The sequence below is a fragment of the Manduca sexta genome, chromosome 15 (genome assembly GCF_014839805.1).
Source record: "Manduca sexta isolate Smith_Timp_Sample1 chromosome 15, JHU_Msex_v1.0, whole genome shotgun sequence".
Lineage (NCBI taxonomy): Eukaryota > Metazoa > Arthropoda > Insecta > Lepidoptera > Sphingidae > Manduca > Manduca sexta.
The window spans coordinates 6685791-6709987 of NC_051129.1; the positions used below are offsets into that span (position 1 = coordinate 6685791).

General features: G+C 35.6%; 3 protein-coding genes and 2 long non-coding RNA genes across 6 annotated transcripts; 2 read left to right on the top strand and 3 right to left on the bottom strand.

Moving 5' to 3' along the window:
* The first annotated feature begins 261 nt into the window (after nucleotides 1–261).
* LOC115449479 lies at nucleotides 262–929 on the top strand. The gene is made up of 2 exons (XR_003939167.2): nucleotides 262–423; nucleotides 528–929. It is a non-coding gene; the product is annotated as an uncharacterized LOC115449479 (long non-coding RNA).
* Nucleotides 930–1346: 417 nt separating this feature from the next.
* LOC119188375 (E3 ubiquitin-protein ligase rnf146-like) lies at nucleotides 1347–8557 on the bottom strand. Of its 2 annotated transcripts, XM_037438774.1 has the most exons (7): nucleotides 8380–8557; nucleotides 8006–8177; nucleotides 7723–7808; nucleotides 6944–7100; nucleotides 6075–6266; nucleotides 1943–2129; nucleotides 1347–1446 (listed from the first exon to the last, which is right to left on the bottom strand). In XM_037438774.1, the coding sequence occupies exons 2-7, from the start codon at nucleotides 8067–8069 to the stop codon at nucleotides 1389–1391; spliced, it is 744 nt and encodes a 247-aa protein (XP_037294671.1). In that variant the 5' UTR covers nucleotides 8070–8177; nucleotides 8380–8557; the 3' UTR covers nucleotides 1347–1388. The 2 variants fall into 2 exon arrangements, with proteins under 2 accessions (XP_037294671.1, XP_037294670.1); XM_037438773.1 differs by lacking the exon at nucleotides 8380–8557 and having other exon boundaries at nucleotides 8006–8358.
* Nucleotides 8558–9814: 1257 nt separating this feature from the next.
* Nucleotides 9815–12547, bottom strand: LOC115449474 (RNA exonuclease 5). Its single transcript, XM_030177312.2, has 2 exons — nucleotides 12244–12547; nucleotides 9815–11506 (listed from the first exon to the last, which is right to left on the bottom strand). The coding sequence occupies exons 1-2, from the start codon at nucleotides 12302–12304 to the stop codon at nucleotides 9822–9824; spliced, it is 1746 nt and encodes a 581-aa protein (XP_030033172.1). The 5' UTR covers nucleotides 12305–12547; the 3' UTR covers nucleotides 9815–9821.
* Nucleotides 12548–12612: 65 nt separating this feature from the next.
* On the top strand, nucleotides 12613–14010 carry LOC119189371. The gene is made up of 2 exons (XR_005112372.1): nucleotides 12613–12746; nucleotides 13720–14010. It is a non-coding gene; the product is annotated as an uncharacterized LOC119189371 (long non-coding RNA).
* LOC115449475 (acyl-protein thioesterase 1) lies at nucleotides 13998–22120 on the bottom strand. Its single transcript, XM_030177314.2, has 5 exons — nucleotides 21899–22120; nucleotides 21792–21823; nucleotides 21507–21720; nucleotides 19389–19562; nucleotides 13998–14697 (listed from the first exon to the last, which is right to left on the bottom strand). Exons 1-5 carry the CDS (start codon nucleotides 21947–21949, stop codon nucleotides 14506–14508), a joined length of 663 nt encoding a protein of 220 aa, XP_030033174.1. The 5' UTR covers nucleotides 21950–22120; the 3' UTR covers nucleotides 13998–14505.
* Between the last annotated feature and the right edge of the window lie 2077 nt (nucleotides 22121–24197).

The window sequence follows — 24197 nt, forward strand, 5'->3', positions numbered from 1 at the left end:
AATACACCTCACTCACTATGCGCGCTTTACGTCTCAGAACAATAACAAGCATTGTTCTGAGACGCTGTATTAAAATTCTCCTTTGATCGCCACAACTACAGGCATGGTTTCTTTCAATTATATTCTTAGATAGGTATACACATCAACTTATTTCAATTATATTCTTAGATAGGTATACACATTGGGTATACACTACATCATATTTCTTGGGGTATTTGCATTTAGGGCTATTTAGGGATATTTTATCGTGATTTTAGGGCTATTTTTTTGGAGTTGGTAACCCTGAATGTTGGTGAAGACTTGAATGTAAATAGAATTAAAATATTAAAATCTTGACGATCGTGATGATAATTAATTATTGAATACGATACGAATAGCAACTAGCACACGCATAATATACTGTAAAACAAATAAGTCGAAAAAGTGATTATTATATATTTTGACCTGATCTAACCTAAGTCTAGATACTATATATTTTTTATAAGTGTATCAGATTTTTAACAATTAACACTGCTGTATTGTTGCAGATAAAATGCAGAGGGTATTATCTATATTGAAAACTGTTTCCACGGTGAATTTTGCGACGAGAACATTTAGTGTTCTACCTTCACTAGGAAATGCATTAGAATCTGTGAAGAAGGAAGGGATATTGAAATCACATATACCTATTTTTAATTGTATTCGTTCTTTTAAAATTAAAGGACGTGTAAGGAGACGCTGTCAACTCATGCTACATTGTTGTAAGAGATGAACGAATGTATGTAATGTGCCCAAAGTTTCCCCGACACAAGCAAATGTCAATGAAACCAAAACCCCACAACACTTGGATATTGACTCACGCGAGCCAGAGCCGAATTAGGCCATGGTAATCTGTAAATAAGCTGTAGTTATGTAGTTATTATTAAATAAATGTTATGGCATATTGTCTTTATTATTTTTTATAAAATATAGCTAAACTTTTTTTTGTCTTGTACTTGAGTCCATACCATCTTTCAGCATATATATTATTAGATTAAATAAGCGAATAATGTGATAACTACTAATTTTTGTACATATTTGAATTATAACTTGTTCAGAAATACAAGAATGTGTTATAGGACAGTTTACAAGATTTAGAACAATTGGTACTTTATCATTTTTATTTGATCATATAATTTGATCAGAATTGTCAAACAAAAAGAAAACTCATATTGAAGAGGTAAGAGGTAAGTTTAAAAGAGCATCTACATTTAAAGTGTAAAAAAGAGAAGGTAACAGCAACATGCAGCCCATTATATATTTTTTAGCGTCTTAGTTTGAGATGGCAATAAAACAACAGATATAATTGTTATTTATGTCATATAAATAAACATAATATTATATTAATAGATTCACATTGTATGGTGCAGTTAAATATTTTCTGTTTCATCACTAGTGGAGTCATCATCATCATCCAGGTGTATAACTCTGTAACAAAAAAAATTATCGTGTTTTATTTTTTATTGCATCTGAATACTGAGAGGAGGGAGCGCTTGCCTGGTGGAAAGCAACACAACCATCCGTAAACCATAGCAACATCATATAAAACTTGAAATTACATATTGCTTACTACTTCAGTATGCTCGTCACCTTGAGAAATGTTAATGGCAAGTCCCATAATGTCCAGTAATTACGCCAACTAAAATGTCATACTAATTAAAACAACAGTGCATGCACTATTGCTTGGCGATGTATTCTACATATTATGTTAAAAAAATCCCATCAGAAAAGAAATCTCAACTAACTATAAAGCCACTTCCAGGAATACATTTTATAAAAAACACATAGTATATGGGGAACCCTCTGCAAGTCAATGTTTCTACAGCAACCAATTTTAGCTGTATGTTGTCTGGTGAACATATTATTATATACATAATTTCATAGTTGCCAGTCATATTGGTTATTATTAAAAGAAAACGCTTACCCTAACATATCCACTACATAATTAACTCTTTCATTCTCAGAAATTACTTCAACTTGAAGTGTACTTGATAAATTTTCTTCATTAGTTCTAATATTTGCTGTGTCACAAGCATTATTTGTATTGGAATTTTCATCATCATTTTTAGGGTCTAGTACTTGTCGTTTTTCAGTCTTAATGCCTGCTATCCCTGAAAAAAACGTTTCTTTTGATAACCTGATAGAAATATTAAATTGTATAAAACTGAACAGAACACAAGATAGAGTTAAATACCATCATAAAGAATAAATTAAAGAGAAACTTGATTATTGAGAATTTCCCGTATGACAATTTGCCAAGTTTTACAATACATAGGTTCTTTGAATGTAATACTATTGATACTGTCTCCTTATAAATTATTTTTTAAGTATTAGATTAAATAATGCATTCTGATTAAACCTTATTTAGTAAAAATAAATGGTCTTATACTAGTGATGATTTGGGTATATGTTGGGGGTCACCTCCTCGTGTGCGGCGGGATGGGTGGTCTATGCGGATAAGTCCAAGTAGAATGCCGATCCTCCGCCGGTATACCTGGGCAACGGCGAATCACTCCACGTATAGGGTCTGGCTCGCCGTTGGCGAAGTAACCTCCCAACCACCGGAGTTTATCCGAAGAGGCTTAACCAGCAACCTTGCGGCTACGCGGCAAAAAGGACTGGTAGAGGTTATGACCCGTGGGCGTGTCAGACCGACCTCTCTGTAGTGGAGGGGTATGAGCCCACCTACGTCTTGTACCGTGCGTAGTTGAGCGCCGTACGAGGGGATAATGGAATCCTGGGGGGTTGAGTGTACATCTGGTCGGCTGTTGATACCGGTGGGGACAACACGCCCCCTTTGGTCCGGCATTCCTTCTAAACGGTGGCCCCAGGAACTAGCCAGCCTGGGGTAACCAGTAAGGGCACCCCTTAAGGGTTGCTGGCGAGGATTACGGGGTCATGGGGTGCGCAGTCGGCGAGGCGCGGGGACCAGAGCTAGCACGAACCAAAATCTCGGTCTAGGCAGCCCTGGCACCCCTCGCACCGTGCGGATTCGCTGCATCACGGTCCATGGGTCCTATACTCCCTGTGGTAAGTCCTGGTGCTCGAATAGCGTCCGCCTATCTGCCGGGCGACGCGGACATACCGACAGTTGAGCTAATGAACCTAATCAGACACTGCGAAGACAAGAAGCTTAAGCTGATCATCTCGGCTAACGCGAACGCTCATCATACTATCTGGGACAGCGGCGCTTCCAAAAAAAGAGGTGATGACTTGGTTGAATTTTTATTCTCCACTAACCTTAGGCTCATAAACAGAGGGTCCGAACCCATCTTTGTAACTTCCAGATATCAAACTATTATAGACATAAGTAACACTGTCAACGGATAATATTTCGGAAAAAATATCAGATTGGCAGGTATCTAATGAACTATCTAACTCGGATCACAGATGGATAAGATACAAACTGAACGTGGACACTAAGAAGCCTGAACCTTGGCGCAACCCTAGACGAACTGATAGCGTATGGTTCGGAAAGCTGGTGTAAGCAAGCCCGAACTTCAAACACGTCCCCGAGGAATATGGCGGGCCGGCTGACATAGAGAAACACGTAAATAAACTGACAGAAACACTAATAAACGCATTTCAAAAAAGCAAATGTGGAGCAAAAGCACAATTGCTCCACATCTAGTTAAGATCTACCGAGGATGCCTCATACACTGCTACACCCCCCATAAATGGAGAGAAGTAAAAGTAGTATTTATACCGAAACCAGATAAGAGTGACTATACACAACCAAAATCGTATAGACCAATCAGCCTCACTTCCTTCCTTCTTAAGGCAATGGAGAGATTGTGTGACCGAGATCTCCGAGATGAGGCTTTAACTTACCACCCTCTACATCACCAACAACACGCCTACTCCTCTGGCAAATCAACCGAATCAGCGCTTCACAATGTCATTACGACAATAGAGAGCGCACTATCAACACAATCTTCAGCGCTTGCAGCCTTCATTGACATCGAAGGAGCATTTGATAAGACGCATTTTAACAGCATAAAGCCGTGCACTGCTCAACCATGGTGCTAACCCATCCACAGTCAACTGGATAGGTAACATGTTAAGGAAAAGAGCGGTGCAGGTGACAGTCAATGGCAGAGTCCGAGCCATTGTATCGAAAGGCTGCCCACAGGGGAGAAATATCGCCACTCTTGTGGAACCTGGTAGTGGATGACCTAATTAGGTCACTAAACGAGGCTGGCTTCCACACTATAGGCTATGCAGACGATGTAGCAATCCTTATTAAGGGAAAATTAGAAGGCGTCCTTTGCGATCTCATGCAAGGGCCCTCAAAATCGTCGAACGATGGTGCCTAGAACAAGGACTAACGGTAAACTCATCGAAAACCGAACTCGTATTGTTCACAAGAAAGCGAACTACGGAAAATTTTCGCTTACCTAAACTACAAGGCACTACGTTGTCTCTTACAAAAGAGGTGAAATACCTAGGTGTCATTTTGGATGATAAACTCTTATGGAATAAACATCTGGACCACAAACTAGAGAAGGCCTGTATCACATTTTGGCAGTGTAAAAGACTTCTCGGCAAAACTTGGGGCTTACACCCTAAAATTGCCAGATGGCTATATACTGCGGTGGTACGACCAATCACCACCTATGGAGCTGTAGTCTGGTGGCCCAGAACCAAACTATCCACAGCTAGAAACAAACTGCAGCAATTTCAGAGATTAGCGTGTACAGCTATAATGGGCTGCATGAAAACTACACCCACAGCTGCTTTAGAGGTCCTGTTGGGACTGCCGCCCTTGGATCTGTTTATCCAACAAGAGGCAGCCTCAGCAGCAATCAGGTTAAAGACACTTAAGCTCTAGGGTATAGCAATAGGTGCCCACGCCGAAATTCTGGAAGAGGCCATCAACTACAAACCACTGATGGCCGCTCCCAACGACAGGGTACCCAAACAACATATCTTCGGAAAAAACTACACCGTTAGACTGACCGAAGGACAGCATGACTGGTCTGGCACACACGAACTGCGAATATACACCGATGGGTCTAAGACCAGGACAGGATCGGAGGCAGGTGTGTTTTCACCAGAAATTAACATCAAGATATCAATGGCCTTAGGCGCACTCAGTTCCATCTACCAATGTGAATGTGTCGCCATCACGGAGGCAGCCAAAGCAGTGGAAAAGCGGGGCCTTATAGGCCACAAAATACGTATTGTATCCGATAGCGCTGCTGTATTTCGAGCCCTTGATAGCACGACCATTCAATCAGGGCTCATACTACAGTGCCACCAAGCACTGGAGGGTATAGAGAAACATAACTCATTTAGCCTACAGTGGATCAAAGGGCACAGTGGCTCTCTAGGACATGACGCAGCTGACGAGCTGGCAAAAAGAGGATCGGACCAGACCTTAATGGGTCCCGAACCAATCATGTCGCTCCTCTTTTACCAGCTGAGCACATGGCTGCGTCACAGAACACATAAACTACACGCGGATCAATGGGCGAGTATCAGTACATGCAGACAATTCCGGGAAGCCGTGCCACACCCGGATCCTCGTCTGACTAAGGGCCTTTTATCTTTGGACAGGGCATACCTACGCATAGTCGTAGGTACCATTACTGGACATTGCCCACTAAACAAACATTTATATGTTCTAGGTATGACCGACAGCCCCCTATGTAGGGGATGCCTGTTGGCCGACGAAACAGCTTACCACGTCATCCTGGAATGTGAAGGAGTAACTGCGCAACGGGCAAAAATCCTCGATTCCCCAGGGTCACTCCGATAAGCCCGTGGAGACACCAGGAAGATCCTGCGTTTTTGGACGGAGTTAGGCTGGCTTGCTTTGTAGCCGGCATGCACGTCCCGCACAATGGCCCGACTTTTTACGGGCTAAGTGCGGAATAAGGAGCCCATAAACATACTAGTGAATTAAACACCATGCGCCATACCATCTGGCGAATGGCATGCTCATCGTCATTCAGTTGTTATAAAAAAAAATACAAAACATTTTTATGACATGGTTTATACATGTAAAAATACTGTTCCAGATATTTATGTTTAAAAAAATATAATCTGTTAACCTTTTGCAGGAAATTTTGTTGTGTCCCGCTTGACTCTACGTTTTCTAGTCTGATCACTTCTTCTCACTTGTGTTAGAGCTTGGAAATCTACTATGTACAGAGCTCCAGCTAGAAGTAATGTGCAGCTACTTTCTCCCGCGCTAAAAGCCAATTCTAGTTCATTGTTACTGCGCTCGTCGTATTTCCACCAACCTGAAGAAACATAGGATACAAACATAATATTATATATCACTATATGTGGAATTACTTTTGAAGATGACTACTCATTTAACGAAACTAAAATATGTAGTAAAAGATTCAAGATATACTAATTTTACTATAAACAAATACACATCACAGTTTGGTTAGTGTCGAGTTGCAATCAGTTTACTCGTTTTTCGCAATGTGTTCCGTCTCATAAGATAGGAGCAGAGCCTATCACCATATAAGATATAAATTCCAGACTCTGGGCTTATACTGAGTAGAAAAACCTGAATATAACTTTCCATGATTTGAACGCAGAACCTTAGAACAGTGGTCCTACCGCGCATGCAATACAATAACACTACAAAGATAATTTTAAAATGTAGAAAAATTACGATACAGTACATACGGATGGAAAGGGCTATGAAGTTTTGAATCATGATCACAGGCAAGCAATTTGAAAAACTGTTGACTCATCCCTTTCACATTATATGGTAGTAAAAAATTTATATGTAGTTGGTATGAAAATTAGGTAGCTATATTGCCATTATCTTGGAAAATAAATTATTTATAACAAGAACATACATTTATATAAATAAGTACCAAAACTATGAATAGAATTAAGTAAAATTGTAGACAATACAATTGGATTGTGAAACAAATAAAAGGAAGAAAATATAAATTACCATTCCTTCCTTCATAATACCACTGATATTTTTGATTTGAATCATCATCATTTGACTGGGCTGATGAGACATCCTCTAACAACACTGGATTGTCTAGATAATCAACAGGTATTTCTGCACGGCACATTGCACATTTTCGACTTTGAAATGCAACACCCTGAAATATACAACCCATGTTTTATTATAGTCTAGGAAAACACTTTAAATATAGTCAAACCCTTTGCAATTACACCCTATTTAACCCTTTATATGGCACTACCAATGATTATTTCTTTTGTAAAATTCACAATCATTGGCCACGAGTCTAGTTACTTGCTCTGGCTTGCCATACACACTGAGAGCCCATTTGCTTAATTTTTTTACACCTGATTACAGCAGTATAAATCTGAGGTACCTGAGATATGGTCTACAGCTCTTGCATCTAAAAGTGCCAATGGACTTTATGTAATATGTTGTGATATAATACTGAAGAAAATAAAACTGAGCAGTTAATTGATTATGACTAAAGATTTAAATAATACTGAAATATCCCAGGCATAGTTTATTATATTTAGGTTAAAATATGGGATACTTTTTCAATATTATTTAGTTGTCTTAGATTGTGTGCAAATTATAATATAGGTTTTATGGTTCTCCTGGTGTTATTAACTTATGTACTACTAGTATTGTAATGTATGTAATTAATATTGTCAGATCTCAAGTATGAAGTGATTAGACAATTTCTTAAGAACCATATATTGAAAATAGTGTTAAGTAGCAGAGACGATAAAAGTGCTTACCTTAACACAAAGAAAACAAAACACATGTCCACAAGGCAATTGTGTTGGATGTTGGCATTTTTGTAAACAGACTGCACAATCTTGTTCTGTTATGACAATAAATACAAAGATATTACATATGTATGTATATGGACTACACTGTAAAATATGTTAAAAATATTAGAGTATGGAAAAAATTTGTATGTTTTTAAGTTATTTCACTTATTTAAATTAATTATAATCATGCTAATATTATCAAGTTAGCCGATGGGTAATACTAATAATAATGGTACTGAAAACTCACCTGTGCGAGACTCGACTAACATAGTATTGCAATTCATATTTCTCTGTGAGGACAGTTCATTCATAAATATTTAACATACGTTTTCGATCGAATAATGAGAAACGTAGTGTTTTTAAAATTCGTTTATTTGTGTACATCAGAGTGTACATAATATTGTGTACAGATTATTTTTCTACACGAACAAAAATAAACTTTATCATTTGTCTGTATCTCACTTTTTTTTTTTATATATGGTTACGAGCGACTGTGTTGTTGTGCTACGCCAATGTCAATAAAGTTAGGGAAACATATTACAGGAAGAAAATAGGTTTCGGAATTTGGAAAGTTGGTTATACGCATAGAGTAAAGTAATATAGATGAAAGTTATACGATACCTATTTATTACAACAGTGAACAGAGACAAAAAAAACAAACTTTGCTCTTTATTTATTCATAGCTAAAAAGCAGTGCTGCCAAAAGACTTTGTGCAATTCGCAGAAAATGACTGTTCAACTTGCTTCAAACCAAACCATTAAAAACCTCTGCTACAAATTCTAGTTTTTTTAAATGGATCTGTACTACATTATTAGCTCCGTGTACTTTACTATGAACTCCATGCATATTTGACCATGCATAAACGATGTGCATGAACCCCTACCTGACATAGATTTTCAGTCCCTCAGTGTTGCCATGTGACAGATATTTAAAACCTCCAAAGAAAACTCCAAAATTGTAAGCTTGAGTTTGAAATATTTAAAGACGCTCTTGGTATAACAGTGATAACTCTAGTTAATTGGTCTCTGGTGATAACGTAAATGCCACCAAATGCAAAGGTTGTACTTGAGGAAATGCATAGGAGGCATTGTTTTAAGAGTTGACCAAATGTCGAATAGGTAATGATTCCTATAAAAAAATATAGATTAGTAGGTATCTATACTTTTTTGTTATATAAAGCTGAACATTTTTAACCGACTTATATGTATGTTTTTATTTGTGTGTTTGTTACGCGATTACTCCGCCATTTGTGGACCGATGTTCAAAATCCTTTTTTTGTTCGAAAGGAGATACTTGGTCCCATATTCACCAAGTCAGGATCTGATGATTGGATCCTGGAGAAATCGAGGGCAATCATCAAATTTTATAGGCCTGCACGTCCTTTTTCGTCAATTTTATAAAGTAACTTAAGTACCTACTTGCGTATGGTAATCATCATGTTATGTAGCTGAACTGATGATGGAAGGTACAACTCCTTAACACCAAGGAGATACTCGAAGAGGCATCGACTGATATAGTAAATTCTTTTAATGTTTGAACGAGCGTTTGCCATTTGGTCTCATGATTATTACTAACACAAAAAAAAAAAACAAAAAATAAAATCAGTTTAACAAAAAATAAAACTGCCTTCAAAAACCACTTAAAACCAAAAACTAATTTAACATTACCTATATACTGGTTACCAATTTTAGAGTCGGTGCTTGATAAAAATTAAAAATTAGTAATTTAAAATTGCCAGCTAAGCGAAATAAATACATGAACAAATGTACGAATTGTTTTCGAAAAGAAAGTCCCCTGCCGCATTTCTGCCTGTCCGATCGCGAGAAACACAAAAATCTACTCAACGGATTTTATCCCGGAAAAACTATTTACAAGGAGGCTTATGTTAAAGTATGGAGAGCTTTTTTGCTTATTTAGCCATAAAAACTCTTGTTTGGGCTAATGTTATGCTTATGAATGTATGTTTGTCTCATGTCTTGTCATCTTTTTCTTTAACTGCATGAAAGATGAAATCAGTTTCATATTCTAACACAATACACAATAACAACTAATGTATGTATTTTTAAGTTTTAATTTTTATTATAGCAACACCATTATTATTAGTTGTACCACCAAATATTACAACAAAAAGAGCTGATTGCTCTAGGCTGTTCCAAATTGTTTCCATCCATTTATCAACTTTAGTTATCTGCTCCAATTCATTCTCATCTCGAACATCTAGCTTTAAATGAGCCATAGAAAAATTACATTCATTTGTAGACTTGCATAAGGTAGAAATAACTTCATCTATTGAGTCAACAGTAGATAACTTTATTTTCTTAGGATTTGCCTTCTTGAACTGTGATGCTGCATTTTCTTTTGCACTTGATAAAAATGCATGATAGTCACCAGTGATATCATCACATCCTACAATTATGGAAGACTTTTTTTGTTCCATCATTCGGTTGAATATAGACATTGTATACTGTGGAGACTGTATCATTTTTACCACATTCTCTTTGTATTTCTGTCTATTTGTATGTACTGCATCCCCAAACTCTAGATTCTTGCTGAGCTTCAGTTGTACCAATTTTAAAGATGCTATAGAATCCTCAACAGAACAATGTCCACCACTTCCACTTTGAATGTCTTCATTTAAAAACTCTTTTGCCAATGTTTTTAATTTTGGTTTACGAGTTCTTTCTCCTGTAAAATTGTATACTAGACTAGTGTCTATAATGTATGGATGCATCATTTTTAGAGCATGTAAATCAGAGTTTAGTGATTGGCCAACTAATATTGCATCTGCAGGTAATAGGTCCCTTATATCTCTTTGTACATCCTCTAGCCTTTTTGAGACATCATTTAACAATGTCTTGGTAATGCCAGAATATCTTGTCAAATAATTAGTAATATCATTATACGGTTTGACTAAGGCCTCATACACACTTTCATGCTTTTCATTGACAAGAGAAACACGAGTCAATTCTAAACCAGCATCTGTCATACACATTTCACAATCTAATCCAAACAGAGGAGAATTTGCTGTTACAGGCATGTACTTATCTTTGGTCATTATGTAATCTGAATATGCATTTTTTAATTTGCCTTTTAGTGGCACAGGATAGTTTTCATCAATTAATTGCCACGCAGATAATATAAGCTGAGTTCTAGGAAACTTGTCTTGAATGTCTTGGGTATCTGTTTCTTCATCTAAACTGTGTGAAATACTATCCTCAATGGGAAACACAGCTCGCATCATCACCATCAAATCTTTTCTAACTTCCAATGCTAGATTCATACTTCCATACTTCTGTATTAAACTTTCCTTTTCTGCATCAGATAAAGGAACCTGTGCAAGTTCTTGTACCAAGGATCCTTTGTAGACTGAAGGAGTCAAAATTTCTACACTGTGATTACATGAATTCTTTAAATATATTAACTTATCCAAGTTATTTTCTAAGTTGTTTATAGAGAGGCCTTCTAAAATGAGGCATGTTGTTTGAGATATGTGGCCACATTTTTCCAACACATACCAACGGGGTACTTGTGATAAGTTGAGACTCCCTAATAGTGAGTGCAATAGTAAATGTTGTACATCTGTCAGTACTAAAGGTATTCGCTCATTAACACCTGTAGTTAAACAAGCAGATTCACCTGTTGTTTTCAAACGAAATTTAGGAATATGTTTTCTGATATTTTTTACTTGTTTTCCTTTCTTTTTATTGGATGAATTCAATTTAGTATCTCCTTTTGTCAGCACTATGCCTGTAATTTTAAGAAAAAATATAATGTATTATGACAAGCATATAAAAGTTATTTCACACATACATACATATTTATTGCAGTATCATCAAGAGGGAAAGCCAACAAACACATAGGATTATGAATGAATTCATTACAATTTATGGTAATACAGTGAAACCTGGATAAGTGGGCCCTGGATAGTGAAAAACCTCCTTTACTTATAATTACTATGCGGTCCTGACACTTTTGCATTGAAGTTGAACAGAGCTCTGTTACTCTGTTACTTATTAATTGACAGTTGTCTTCTTCGACTTTATCGATATTTACCTCTATAATTGAAAGTAGCTCAAACCTAAACAAGTAATACAATTTATCAGGTTTAGACATGATATGACACATTTGTTTACAAACACTAAATTTTTCAGTACTATCTACGCTTTACTAGGTTAAACAAAGTATTAAAAGGTCGTAATGGCAGTGTATTTATAAAACAGTTGCTGAACGATTAGAAATATTACTGGATTATAATCATGAAAATCGCGTCTACAAATCCCTCTAAAAGAACCCTCTATAAATAAGACAACTTCCATTTCAAACCTGTCTATTTAGGAAACTGGGTAAATGAAAATCTTCTTCAGCCTCCTATCTCAGTCTAGATGAAAAATACTAGGTCCCTTGAGATCCTAGTTGTACAGTTTTCACTGTAGAACTAGGATCTGTAGGATAGGATAGTACATACATAAGTATAAAATAATTACCTTCATCAACTTCCGACTGAGTTCGCCGCCTCTTTGCAACTGGAGCACCATGTGAATTCATTTTGCATATGGTTTGATTATATTAGCACTTTCTTGTTAATACATTTCAAGGGATATAGCAATATTATTTCTCCTAAATGTAAAAAAAAACTAATTACTTTCAGCTTTTAACAATAATTGTACCTATTTAACATAAATAAACCCTAGTAAGTACATATGTATTTTAGTGAATAAAAATACAATGTGTTAACCAAAATTATACAAGTTGACCATAGACCGATCTGTCACTTTGTCCCAGAGACCAATAAACTAGACTTTGTCCTGTCATTTGTCAATAATTGTCAACTGTCAATCGTCATGTGTTCTCACTTCTTCTGATATCCAATGCTTTTATCTTACAGCTTTAGGCACTGATACATTAAGCCTAAGTATTATAAATACAATTCTAATTATTAATAGGTATTTTGCAATCTAATAATTTTCCGAATGCTTTACGGCAAAAGGTGAAAATAATAATAATATAATATCAGCCCTGTAATATATACTTGCTCACTGCTGAGCACAGGCCTCCTCTACTTCTGAGAGGGATTAGGCCTTATTCCACCACGCTGGCCTAGTGCGGATTGGTAGACTTCACACACCTTCGAAATTCCTATAGAGAACTTATCAGATGAGCAGGTTTCCTCACGATGTTTTCCTTCACCGTCAAAGCGAACGATAAATTCACAAAGAATACACACATGATTTTAGAAAAGTCAGAGGTGTGTGCCCTTGGGATTTGAACCTGCGGACATTCGTCTTGGCAGTCCGTTCCACACCCATCTAGGCTATCGCCGCTTTTAAAAGGTGAAAATGGGTGACTAATTAAATTGGAGAATAAGACTACAAAGACGTCGCCAAACTACTTGATACATATCTAGTAGATGTCTGTGAGCAGTGGAGACGCTATAATTCTCTTTGGGAGACGCCTTTGCTGCAGTGCCGGATTTATATTTTTATGAGTGTAGGCCACTTTATTTCCGCCGCCCCATGTACGTAGATATGTACATGTAAGTTTCTAAAATACTTAATAGTTTTCCATTTGTTTATATTATGGAAGGCACTAAAGTTAAATAAAGAAATGATTAATTAAATCGAGTGAGCGTCCTCTAAACTCTGCCGCCCATAGGCCGTGGCCTATACGGCCTATTTATAAATCCAGGACTGCTGTGCTGGCTCACGGCATAAACACCAAATAATTAGTAGATCAGGCAAACTTCGCCTCCCGCACTCCGCTCAAACTCCATTGACTACCCCAAATATGTACTATTGCGTGCAATATAAATTAAACAAACAGCTTAAAGCACTTCTAATTGTTTCCAATTCTTAATGTGAAGAATAAAAATGAATGAAATATATAATGACCTTGTATTGGTGGTCTTTGCGGATACGAACAAATTCACCGACGGTAGATAAGATACTTTGTTTGTTTCACAGATTGCGACCTAAAAGAGTTCCTGTTACCTACCCCGCGAGTACGTTGTAAAGCATGAGTTCTGCGGTTAGCACCTTCTCTCTCCAAAACAAAGAGAATATAATAACTACGTTTGCTCCATAAGGCCACCAGTCGCCACTATTAAATCCCGCCAGGGATGCAACTATGTCAATGACTTAATTTTGTTTTCGTATAATTTGAATTTACAATCATATTTATAATACTTGGACAGAATTATCAGTACTAAATATTTAGGGATGAAATAAAATAAAAGCCTTAGTGCATAGCATATATTATATATTATTATCCTTAAAGTATTCCGCGGCTTCAAGTGGAAAAGAAAAAACGAAGATAATATAATTCTAAACTGATCAAAAAGATTTCTAATATATTTCATGTAGATACATAAAACATTTTAAATTTGTATTATCCAGTTGTATTATTAGGTATCACTTAAGTCTTTAAATAATTTTATAACAAAAAGATAAATTCGTGTTTATTCAAATATAATTATGCTGTACTTGAAAAATATTTTTAGGTTCGAATCCCGCATTTTTTTCCAGACGCGTTTCTAAACTCTAGCTACATTTCAATAGATATTTTAACACCGCTACATTAAATTGACTGTACGTAGAATGCTAAACAATATTGAGAGCACTATGGGCACTGGGCAGCCTAATAGTATGACATAATAATTACTTTTCAAAGGATATCTAAGGCATAATATCTAGTTAGTTGTGAAATCGGTTTTAACTTCTTTCGTATTATATGATTAAGTTTGTATTATTTTACTTAATGGCGGGCAAAGTTTTTTCTATAAAGGCTCTCATGTCTTTTAGTTCAGCATCTGAGGAGTTGTGTGTAAGGCCTTGGTATGTAATGAATTCAACATTTTTCATAAAAGTCTTGAGAAATGAGGCAGTCATCTGTCCCCACTTAAACGTAACCACCGGATCACAATCTCCATGAGCTTGGAATATCTGAAATTTTAAAAGACATTTAGATATTAAAAAAAATCTCGTATAATGAAATTAAATATAACGTCTATACAAAATTGGCGTTTTATATGGGAGAAATACAAAGTCGTTCTTTTTTGTAAAATTTACTTTGTTCTAATCTGTCGCGCTTGAGTAAATCCGAAAATTGAGTAATTACTAAATCCCCTATTAATACGTTAAGTACTAATATAAGTATACTATGCGAAATATCGGACTTGAATACGGTATCGGAATAGGTCATAGCTAGATGTAGTATACAGTCCATAAAATAATACCCTTTTATTTAAATAAATAAATCTATTATGAGCAACTAACGTAAAAAAATCAAAGATTTTCACGAATGTTAATATTTTTGTTATTGTATTTCAGTGTTTTAATAATATCTATTTCTATGACATGTCCTACTTCTGTTGCTAGATTTTTGACAGTTAACATTTAAAATAGCGAAATAGATTTAAACATCATGTTATTTTTTGAAAGAACAGAAAGAAATTGTATCAAATGAACATGAGCTGTTACACTTTTTTTATTCTATTAATGGCAAATAATATTCAAAATAGTATAAAGATAATCAAAAATATTATTTTAATAAAAAAAATAATAATAAACAAACGGAACGAAAACGGATTTCTATCAAATTGAAGAAATTTTTAAAAACATTTATTACGCAATTAATATGAATAATATTACTATTATTTTCCTTTACGTTCTGTTACCTATTCCTCACGTTTTCCAGCAATTTTTTACATAAATATTTAATGTACATCCATTTATTAGCATAAATATACGATGACAGAACGGAAATAACATTTGTAGGATAATAACCAAGAATTGTTCAATATTATTAGTACCAACCAAATGTTATAAATATTTGGTTACTTCATAGGTCATTACATCTGAAGATCAATACATTTGCCGAAAAAAAGGACGGATGACACAGTCTCCCAACTGTCGTAATAGAATACCCATACGTAAGAGTTATATACAGGACTTTATCATCAAGCTTTTATACCAGAATTGTAATCATTTTTGTAACATTAGTCTATAATCTATGTAAACATTTACCCACCGGTTATGATAATTATTTTAGATGTGGAAAATACAAAATGTTATTTGAGGCATTTATTGTATTTCATATAATTATATTCCAATCCGGACCTGATCAATAGAAAGCTAGATTTCTGGACCTCAAACTTTTGTTGGTATTTATTGTTGTATGGTTTGTATTATTGTTGGAATTGTTGTTATTTTTTAACCAACAAACCCAACAAAAAACGAATCATTGTGATCCTATTTGATTTTTAGGAGTCCCCTGTTGCATCTTCGACGTTCAACGTGGACCATTTTGATGAAACAAAAAGTAGAATTCAGTAAATTTCATTTTGTTTTAAACACACTCACACTAACACGTACTACACACACACTTATATATATACTTATACTGTTATAGTTAAGCTGAAGAGGTTGTTTGAATGCGCTAATCTTAGGTACTGTGGCGGTACAACGTCGGGGTCACCAATTTAGCGGCGTAAAGGTTGACGCCGCTTTAGAGGAACAGATGGTTACGTTCCTCTATGGAAGGGGAAGATTCCCAGTCAGGCAGATGTTGCGCCTGACCGGCCGCGGCCCCTCCGACGGTTCTTATTCGGAGGTGGTATATATGCAACGCGTCGCTCAAATTGTGCAAGCGTGATTCAGGATCGACGTCGCCATCTATCGTGATTGCTGTGTGATATCACTGTAGTTGCGTCACTGCATCGATCCTCTTGCAGTTCCGGCGATGTTGACAAGATGGCGGTGTATGCATCGATTGTACCGTCACAGGTACTACTACTGGTTGGAAATGAAAAATTATTTGAGTGTTGGATTTTTATCGAGAAAGACTATCCGCTATATAACATCACGCTATGACCAACAGGAGCAAAGCAACAATGAAAAATGTCGAAAAAACGGGAAAAAATATTATTTTTAAGAAGCTTCATTTGCGTACGCTACGTAAACGGTTAAAGTTATGCAACAATCATGTATGACGGAATTGTTCCTCTTAAAATGTTTTAAAAAATATATTATATAACGAATTCTTATGCCGTCTGTCTGCCTTTCTGAACGCGATAAACTCGAAAACTATTCGATAAAATTTGGCATGGAGATAGTTTCAGGCCCTGGGAAGGACATAGCGGGGCCTTTATTCCAGAAAAGCCTTTCATGCGGGCAAAGCCACGAGCAAAAGTTAGTAATTGATAATGCATGTTACAATATTAGTTACGTATATTTTATTTTATTTGTATGCGTTGTGCGTCTTCAATTAGTTATAATTTTATTGGTTCATGTTTAAGCCAATGATTGAACTTACAAATAAAACATATTATGTGGACTGTAGTACATAGGTTTAATGCCGTTATAATATAGGAAGTAAAACAAGTAAAGTGCCCGATTGTGACTGCGTTCGAGAGCTGAATGGCAGGAGGCGCGCGGGTGCCGGTCGAGCGGTTGAGAACCCCGCCCCTCGGCGATCTGCCTGCGCCGGTGCAATCCGCGATGATGGCGGCAACAGTTCAACCGTCCGGCTGGGCTCTTGCGACGGTAGATTTTTTTTTCTATTATTGCACTGTCTTAACATTTCTAACGCAATAAAGCGAGTACTACAATAGACTCCTAAGTAATAGATAGAGATACGCTCTTGTATTTAAAATGTTCTTAATATCGTTCGGCCTGAAGATGGTATTGCATGTACATACTATGCCATAAGCAAATATGTTAAATCGTAACCAGTTTGCCGCCACAATAGGTTTTTTTCTACCGGTAAACATTTACCCCCTTATTCATAGACGTTATTTATCTTAGGACGAACCATTGCTGTGATAACAAACCTGTTTCGCAGCTTTGTTTATCTGACGGCTTGCTGTTTGTTAAGCTTTTATTTATCTGACAGCCAATTAGATTTAAGTTGTATCTCAATATTAGCCAATCACAACAGCCCTATGTCTACGCACTGTGAAGGTTGCCATCCCGTCAGCACTGAGAAACATACTTGTTATCACAGGTATGCTCCGTCCTTAGATAAAAAACCTCTATGAATATGGGGGTTAGTACTCAATACCCATTTCATAATATTTTGAATAGTTTTACATAAACAAATTTTTATGTTTTATACAAACATAAATCTATAGTAGATAGGAAATGAATAGATAACGTTGACCTTTTCTTCCTGTTTTAATATTCGAAACAATTGCAATAGTAGGTTCAGACAAAATATGCGCATTTGTTAATTAAAATTATTGTAAATTTAGTTTCTATATTTGTGTACTTACCTACATTTATACTTGTGTACTTACCTACATTTATACTATACTAGATTTGTTCGCGGCTCTGGCCGGGTAAATAAGATTTTCTAGGATAAAAGTGCCGCTTTATAATTTTTTTGGGATAAAAAGTAGCCTAAGTACTCAGGAGTAATGTAGCTTCCTATTAGTGAAAGAAAAAAATCGAAATCATAATGATTTCTTAAGTTTACGCGAATGTTAGACATTTAAATTAAACTATTTTACGAATTTTATCACGGTTTTAATATTTTACTTTTCTCCCGACGTTTCGAAGACTTTGCAGCCTTCATGGTCCCCCCCGTGACCATGAAAGCTGCAAAGTCTTCGAAACGTCGGGAGAAAAGTAAAATATTAAAACCGTGATAAAATTCGTAAAATAGTTTAATTTAAATCGAAATCAGTTTAGTAGTTCCTGAAATTAGCGTGTTGAAACAAACAAACTCTTCAGCTGTATATAGTAACATGGATTTTTAAAACTATTTATGTTTTAGCTTAGGTCTATCAAGTTACTATCAAGTTCTCACGGAAATATATCGCGGACGAACTTCTAGATGAGTTTACACTAGCAGCAATATTTCATTTATTCTATACATGCGACTCGCCGCAAGTCTCGCAAGCCTCAATATTTGCTTCTGGAAGTCAAATTCGGAAAATTTTCTTGGTATTCTAAACTTAGCAACCTACCCCCTGATTCATAGACGTTTTTTTATCTAAGGACAGACCATTGCAATGATAACAAGTCTGATTCTCAGTGCTAACGGCAGGGCAGCCTTCGCTGTGCTTAGACATAGCGCCGTTGTGATTGGCTAATATTGAGATACAGCTTGAATCTAGTTGGCTGTCAGATAAACAAAGCTGACAAACAGACGTTATCACGTCAATGCTCCGTTCTTCGATAAAAAAACGTCTATGAATAAGGGGGCTAAAGTTTAACTTAAACAGCTGAGGGGCGGGACGGGTACGCGCCGCTGACAGGACGTAAACAGGTGTAATATATACTAGTTAATATATAATGTCATATAATTGTCTGTATCTGAGTAGGTATAATGAAATAATTTCGTGGCAATAATTATTGCTCCATCTAAATGAGGATTAAGCCTATCATCACAATGAGTAATGGCTGGCACACCTCGGTTTGGCAGCCCCTGATCTAGGAGAAGAACGCTGAGCACCGTAAAATTTTGAGTAATTTTAGAAGTTTGTTAAAGTGCGTCCCATTCTCATCAATCCTATCGCCGCCTTTTTTATTCTTAATAATTATATTAGTAAATTTTTTATCTTCACAAATGCTTACTTCATTATCCATTTATCAAAATATGTATATGTGTTAGTTTTACACGAAATACTTACAGGTAAATCAAGTGGTGCTTTCACGCAATCAGGAAAATTGGCGTGACGCGGTAACCAGCACGACAATGACATGACACCAGCCAATCTCTCTGGGTACGTGAGCGCAGCATGCATTGCAAGAGCTCCTCCCTGAGAGAATCCACCAAGTAACACTCTGTTTGCAGGAATTCCAGACTGAAACAAAATAAAATCATTTTAAATATCAAGAAATCAGATATTAACTGGGTTTTTATTGAATATAAATTTTAAAAAACTGTGCAACTGTTTTTATTAAACAGAGATAACTTGACGCTATAGACACAAAATCAATTCACGTATTCTTTTTGGTCTTACTAAACATTAACCATAAACTATGATTATTTTTCCTTCAAAGTTAATTCATATTTCCACATTTTTACCAATTCTTGCCACAGCTGGTCACATTTGTGTGACTCCCCCCTCCCTAGTGTAACGTCACATATTTTGCAAATTGACATTTAGAAATTATTGAATGAAAATAGCGGTTCTGAAAAAATAGCAGAACTAAGGATGACGTTGTTTCATCCGCGGAAGTCAGTGGTCAAATAAAAGAGAAACAAAGAAATCACCGCTAGGCGCAATGCGTTTGGCGGCATTTATCAAAGGGCGCCTAGGCGGTCGGCGCGTAACACTAGTAGAGCGCGTGGCCGACATAACAATTGGTATCTTATACTTACACAGATATAGTTGTATATGTTTTTGAGATTTTCGTAAAGTAATAGTTTAAAGTTAATGTTTTAACACTTAGATTATAATAGATTTTGAAATGTGATGTCACAAAATTTAGAATCTGTCCCAGCCCCTTGTCACATAAAATCACACTTTGTCGACCTTAGCACAACCAAGTGTGCTCTAAGCTTTCTTCTTGTCCAAACACAGGATATAATTTCAAAACCATTCATAATTTCTTAGCATAAAATTATTTTTTTAAATGGCAACACTCAGTCACTCACTGAGTTTTCATCTAAATATACTACAGTTATCGAGTTATTTTATATTCAGTTGGTGATTTGCTATGCCTTCTGTAAATTTCATCACATGGAAGTGCAAGATTTTATAAGTAAAATAGTGTTAAAATTATGAACTATAAATTTTTTCGAGTTAGTTTCCTCCATGAAATTTGGTTACTTCTAAAATCTTATACCATTTTTATTTTCTTATTAGGAATCTAAAATGTTCCACAGTGTATAATATAGGTTAGATTAGGACATTGTTAAAGGTGTACTTTTGTATATAAAGTCCTAATTTTCTCCTAAATGAATTTAGATTAGGCCATTCAAAACCACTAGCACTTCGGCAACATTCTAAGAAATACAGGAGGAAGAAAAGAAAATCGTTATTTTAGTCAGATCACAAAATCACAACTAAAAAAGCTGTCCACAAGATTTTCTTTAGTTATTGTTTTTAATGCTACTGACTCTAAATAACAGTTTGTAGTTTTAGATTACATGGTTAATAATATTGGTTATGGCTAAGAAATTATCATTCATTAAATTGGTTTGGTAAGTCATAAACATAATCAATAAAATTGGGCAGAACATAGATATCTTTCATCATCATACACTGGCAGAATTTATAAGGGTGGCTACATAAACTGTAACTAATAATGTATTGACTATATTAAATACTTACACATAACTATGTGTATCTGTATAGACTATATGACAATGTAAATAATAAATAAATATAAGGACTTTTGATGATCACTTCTAAGCAACAACAGTAATGTTCAAAACTAGCCCCAAAAAGAGGCAGATTATGACATAAGTCATAAAAGAATAATTAAATATTCTGCTTAGTAAATTAATAATTAATTTCACGTTTTTTCTTAAAAACAATACAATCTAGAAAATAATAAAAACAATACAGTCTTTCTTGTATTTACCAATAAAACATGATTAATACTGTAAAAGTAAGATTTTTTTGTAAAGAGTATCCCAAGCTGTCCACCTTTAGCTTACTAATAGGTGAAAACATTACCAGTTTCATCCAATCGGATACCATAATCCAAATAGAATCAAGCTGCTTTATCTCCTGGCCAGTTTTCATAGAATAAAAAACATATTTAAAATATTTGTAAACACATTATTTCATATTTACCTTAATCTCATCACCAATCAGACCATGTATTAGATTGGTAGCTCTCAGAATACCCTCTTCGTCCTCAGGCGCCGTTGCGTCCAGAGTCCGGAGGTCAAACCAAGACGGCATACGGAAACCGGCGTTTAAAGTTACTGGCATAGTGGCTGCCGTGGGGCATATCACCTTGACGTGTGCGCCTCTGATAGAGGCAATAGTGCTCGCCCATCCATGACTGTAACATAAATCATTATGACAATCTCACTAAATTAATTTTATATTACAAAGATAACACAAATTACTAACCCGGTGTCACCAAGACCATGTAAAAATATAAGCTGAAATAAAACAAAATATTAATTAAAACAGATACAAAAGTAAAAATATATATATACAGTTGATTGATAACATACCGACGCTGTTTGCCTTGCAGTCGCGGCAATAATTACGGGATTCGGTTCCATTATCAATTTTGTTGTGAGACAAAATCAATACTTTTAATCTGTCAGATTGTACCTTCGTCAGACAGTGAGACACTGCTAAGACTAGTGTTACCAGAATATAATTAATAACTACCGTAATGTTATAAAAATACCCTATTCCTGCCTTTTTTTTAAGTATGATATTACTTTGCACATAATATATACTAAGTATATCGTGTCTATTATTGCACAAAATATAAGTCATTTTATGTAAACTTTTAATTGCCAACTTCTTACAAAGACATTAGACATGATATTTAAGTATAATTATTTTACTTACCCATGTAAATATTATAATTATTATACTAAACTAGTTTTGCGCGCATCTCCGACCCTACTGAGATTTTCCCAAGCATAAAAGCCTCTTGGAGTCATTTTACCAAACAGAAAGACTTGTTAATCTAGGACATTGTCTATCTGAGTATTAACTCCTCATTAATGAACCAGGTTATACCGTAGACTATGTTTAAGGCGATACCTCAAGGTCCATTTTCATACATTTTGTTTCACCTTTAATCTGGGTAACTAAACAAGAATTTAATATGACGAAATTTTAAAGGCCGAAATATCCATGATTATTAATTATTTTTACGTTTTTCTTTCAACTGCGAAAACTTATCACTAACTAGACGTGAATTTAAATTCTTTACTTGCCAATACTTGTTTAGTTACCCAGATTAAAGGTGAAACAAAATGTATGAAAATGGACCTTGAGGTATCGCCTTAAGGCAAAATTACTATCGTTCTCGGTAATTACAATTTATGTGGTAACATTTTAAGACTCAAGAACCATAGATTACCTTTATATAGTTTATGCTTCATTTCATTATGAGCTCTGAGTTACGGGCAATGGCGTTAAAGGCAAGAAAGGCATCAATTTGGTGGACGCTACTGCTAATTTTAACTCTGAGTTTTTAACCTTTATACTTTTTAGTAATTTACTGTATACTTTTTAGTTATTTTAGTAGTTACATTTTTACTTACATACGTAAGTATATCTTATACTAGCTTTTGCCTGCGGCTCCGTCCACGTGATATAGTTTTTCGGGATAAAGTTTTCCGTTGATAACAGTCACTCTATATATTTTTCCGGGATAGAAAGAAGCCTAAATCTTTTCCAGGGTCTCGAACTATCTCCATATCAAACTAGAAATCCGTAGGGTAGTTTTTGAGTTTATCGCGTTCAGTCAGGTAGACAAATGTGGCTGGGGTCTTTGTTTTATAAAGTATTTTTTAAGAGGAATAATTTTGTCATACATTATTGTTACAAAATTTTAACCGTTTTCGCAGCACACGCAATTTAATCTCTCAAAAGTTATGCCGTTTTAGAAACAATTTTCATTACTGCTCCGCTCCTTTTGATCATAGCGAGATGATATATAGCCTTCCTCGATAAGTGGGCTATTCAACACTAAAATATTTTTTCAGTTCGAACCATTAGTTCCTGAGATTAACGCGTTCAAACAAACAAACAATCTCTTCAGCTTCATATAATAGTAAAAAGTATCTACTAATTTTTAGCCAAATCGGTTCAGCCGTTCTTGAGTTATAAATAGTGTAACTAACACGACTTTCTTTTATATTTATATATAGATGTTGCATCACACTTTTTCCGCTTTTCAAGGGTAGGCATAAGTGTAACACCTAAGCGCCATAGTCGTACCGCAAGCGAAACATATCATTTGTGTTTTTACGTTGGGTTTAAAGTTGAATCTACTTATGTACTCACTTCTTACTTTTACGCACATACGTTATAAGTATATGGCAACACGCAATGACGTTTTACAAATAGACGCGTCATACACTAACAAAATGCCACATAAAAACGGCGCACTATTTGCTATATTCACGTACCTGTACATATAATTACAAATTGGCTCGAAGAAAGAATAAAAAGATGCAGAATACATTGGTTAGAAAAGGATATATATACATCGACGGTTACGTAGCAACGTTAGTGCCGCACGCTCATTGGCCGTTAAGTCGGGCAATTACCTTACATTCGTCTTGCCACTATTGAGCTCGGACAACGTACCTATCTATGTAATAAAAACATCTTAGGTAACACGCCTTTCCCCTTTTTAGGGGTAGGCGAGGAGAACACTTCAGCGCGATAGTCGTATTGCGTGCAATACTTACATATCAGTTGTGGTTTTGTGTTTTGCTCGCGGCTCCGCCCGCGTGATAATCTTTTTCCGGGCTTAGATTTTTGTTAAGTATAAAAGTCACG

Coding starts and splice junctions, on each gene's coding strand:
- LOC119188375 (XM_037438774.1), bottom strand. CDS start 8,069: ATGAATGAACTGTCCTCACAGAGAAATATGAATTGCAATACTATGTTA. Junction 7,809..8,005: donor GTTAGTCGAGTCTCGCACAG/GTGAGTTTTCAG, acceptor TTGTCATAACAG/AACAAGATTGTGCAGTCTGT. Junction 7,101..7,722: donor TTTGTTTTCTTTGTGTTAAG/GTAAGCACTTTT, acceptor TGTATATTTCAG/GGTGTTGCATTTCAAAGTCG.
- LOC115449475 (XM_030177314.2), bottom strand. CDS start 21,949: ATGGAACCGAATCCCGTAATTATTGCCGCGACTGCAAGGCAAACAGCG. Junction 19,563..21,506: donor TGATTGGTGATGAGATTAAG/GTAAATATGAAA, acceptor ATTTTGTTTCAG/TCTGGAATTCCTGCAAACAG. Junction 14,698..19,388: donor AAGCACCACTTGATTTACCT/GTAAGTATTTCG, acceptor TTAAAATTTCAG/ATATTCCAAGCTCATGGAGA.
- LOC115449474 (XM_030177312.2), bottom strand. CDS start 12,304: ATGAATTCACATGGTGCTCCAGTTGCAAAGAGGCGGCGAACTCAGTCG. Junction 11,507..12,243: donor TCAGTCGGAAGTTGATGAAG/GTAATTATTTTA, acceptor TTAAAATTACAG/GCATAGTGCTGACAAAAGGA.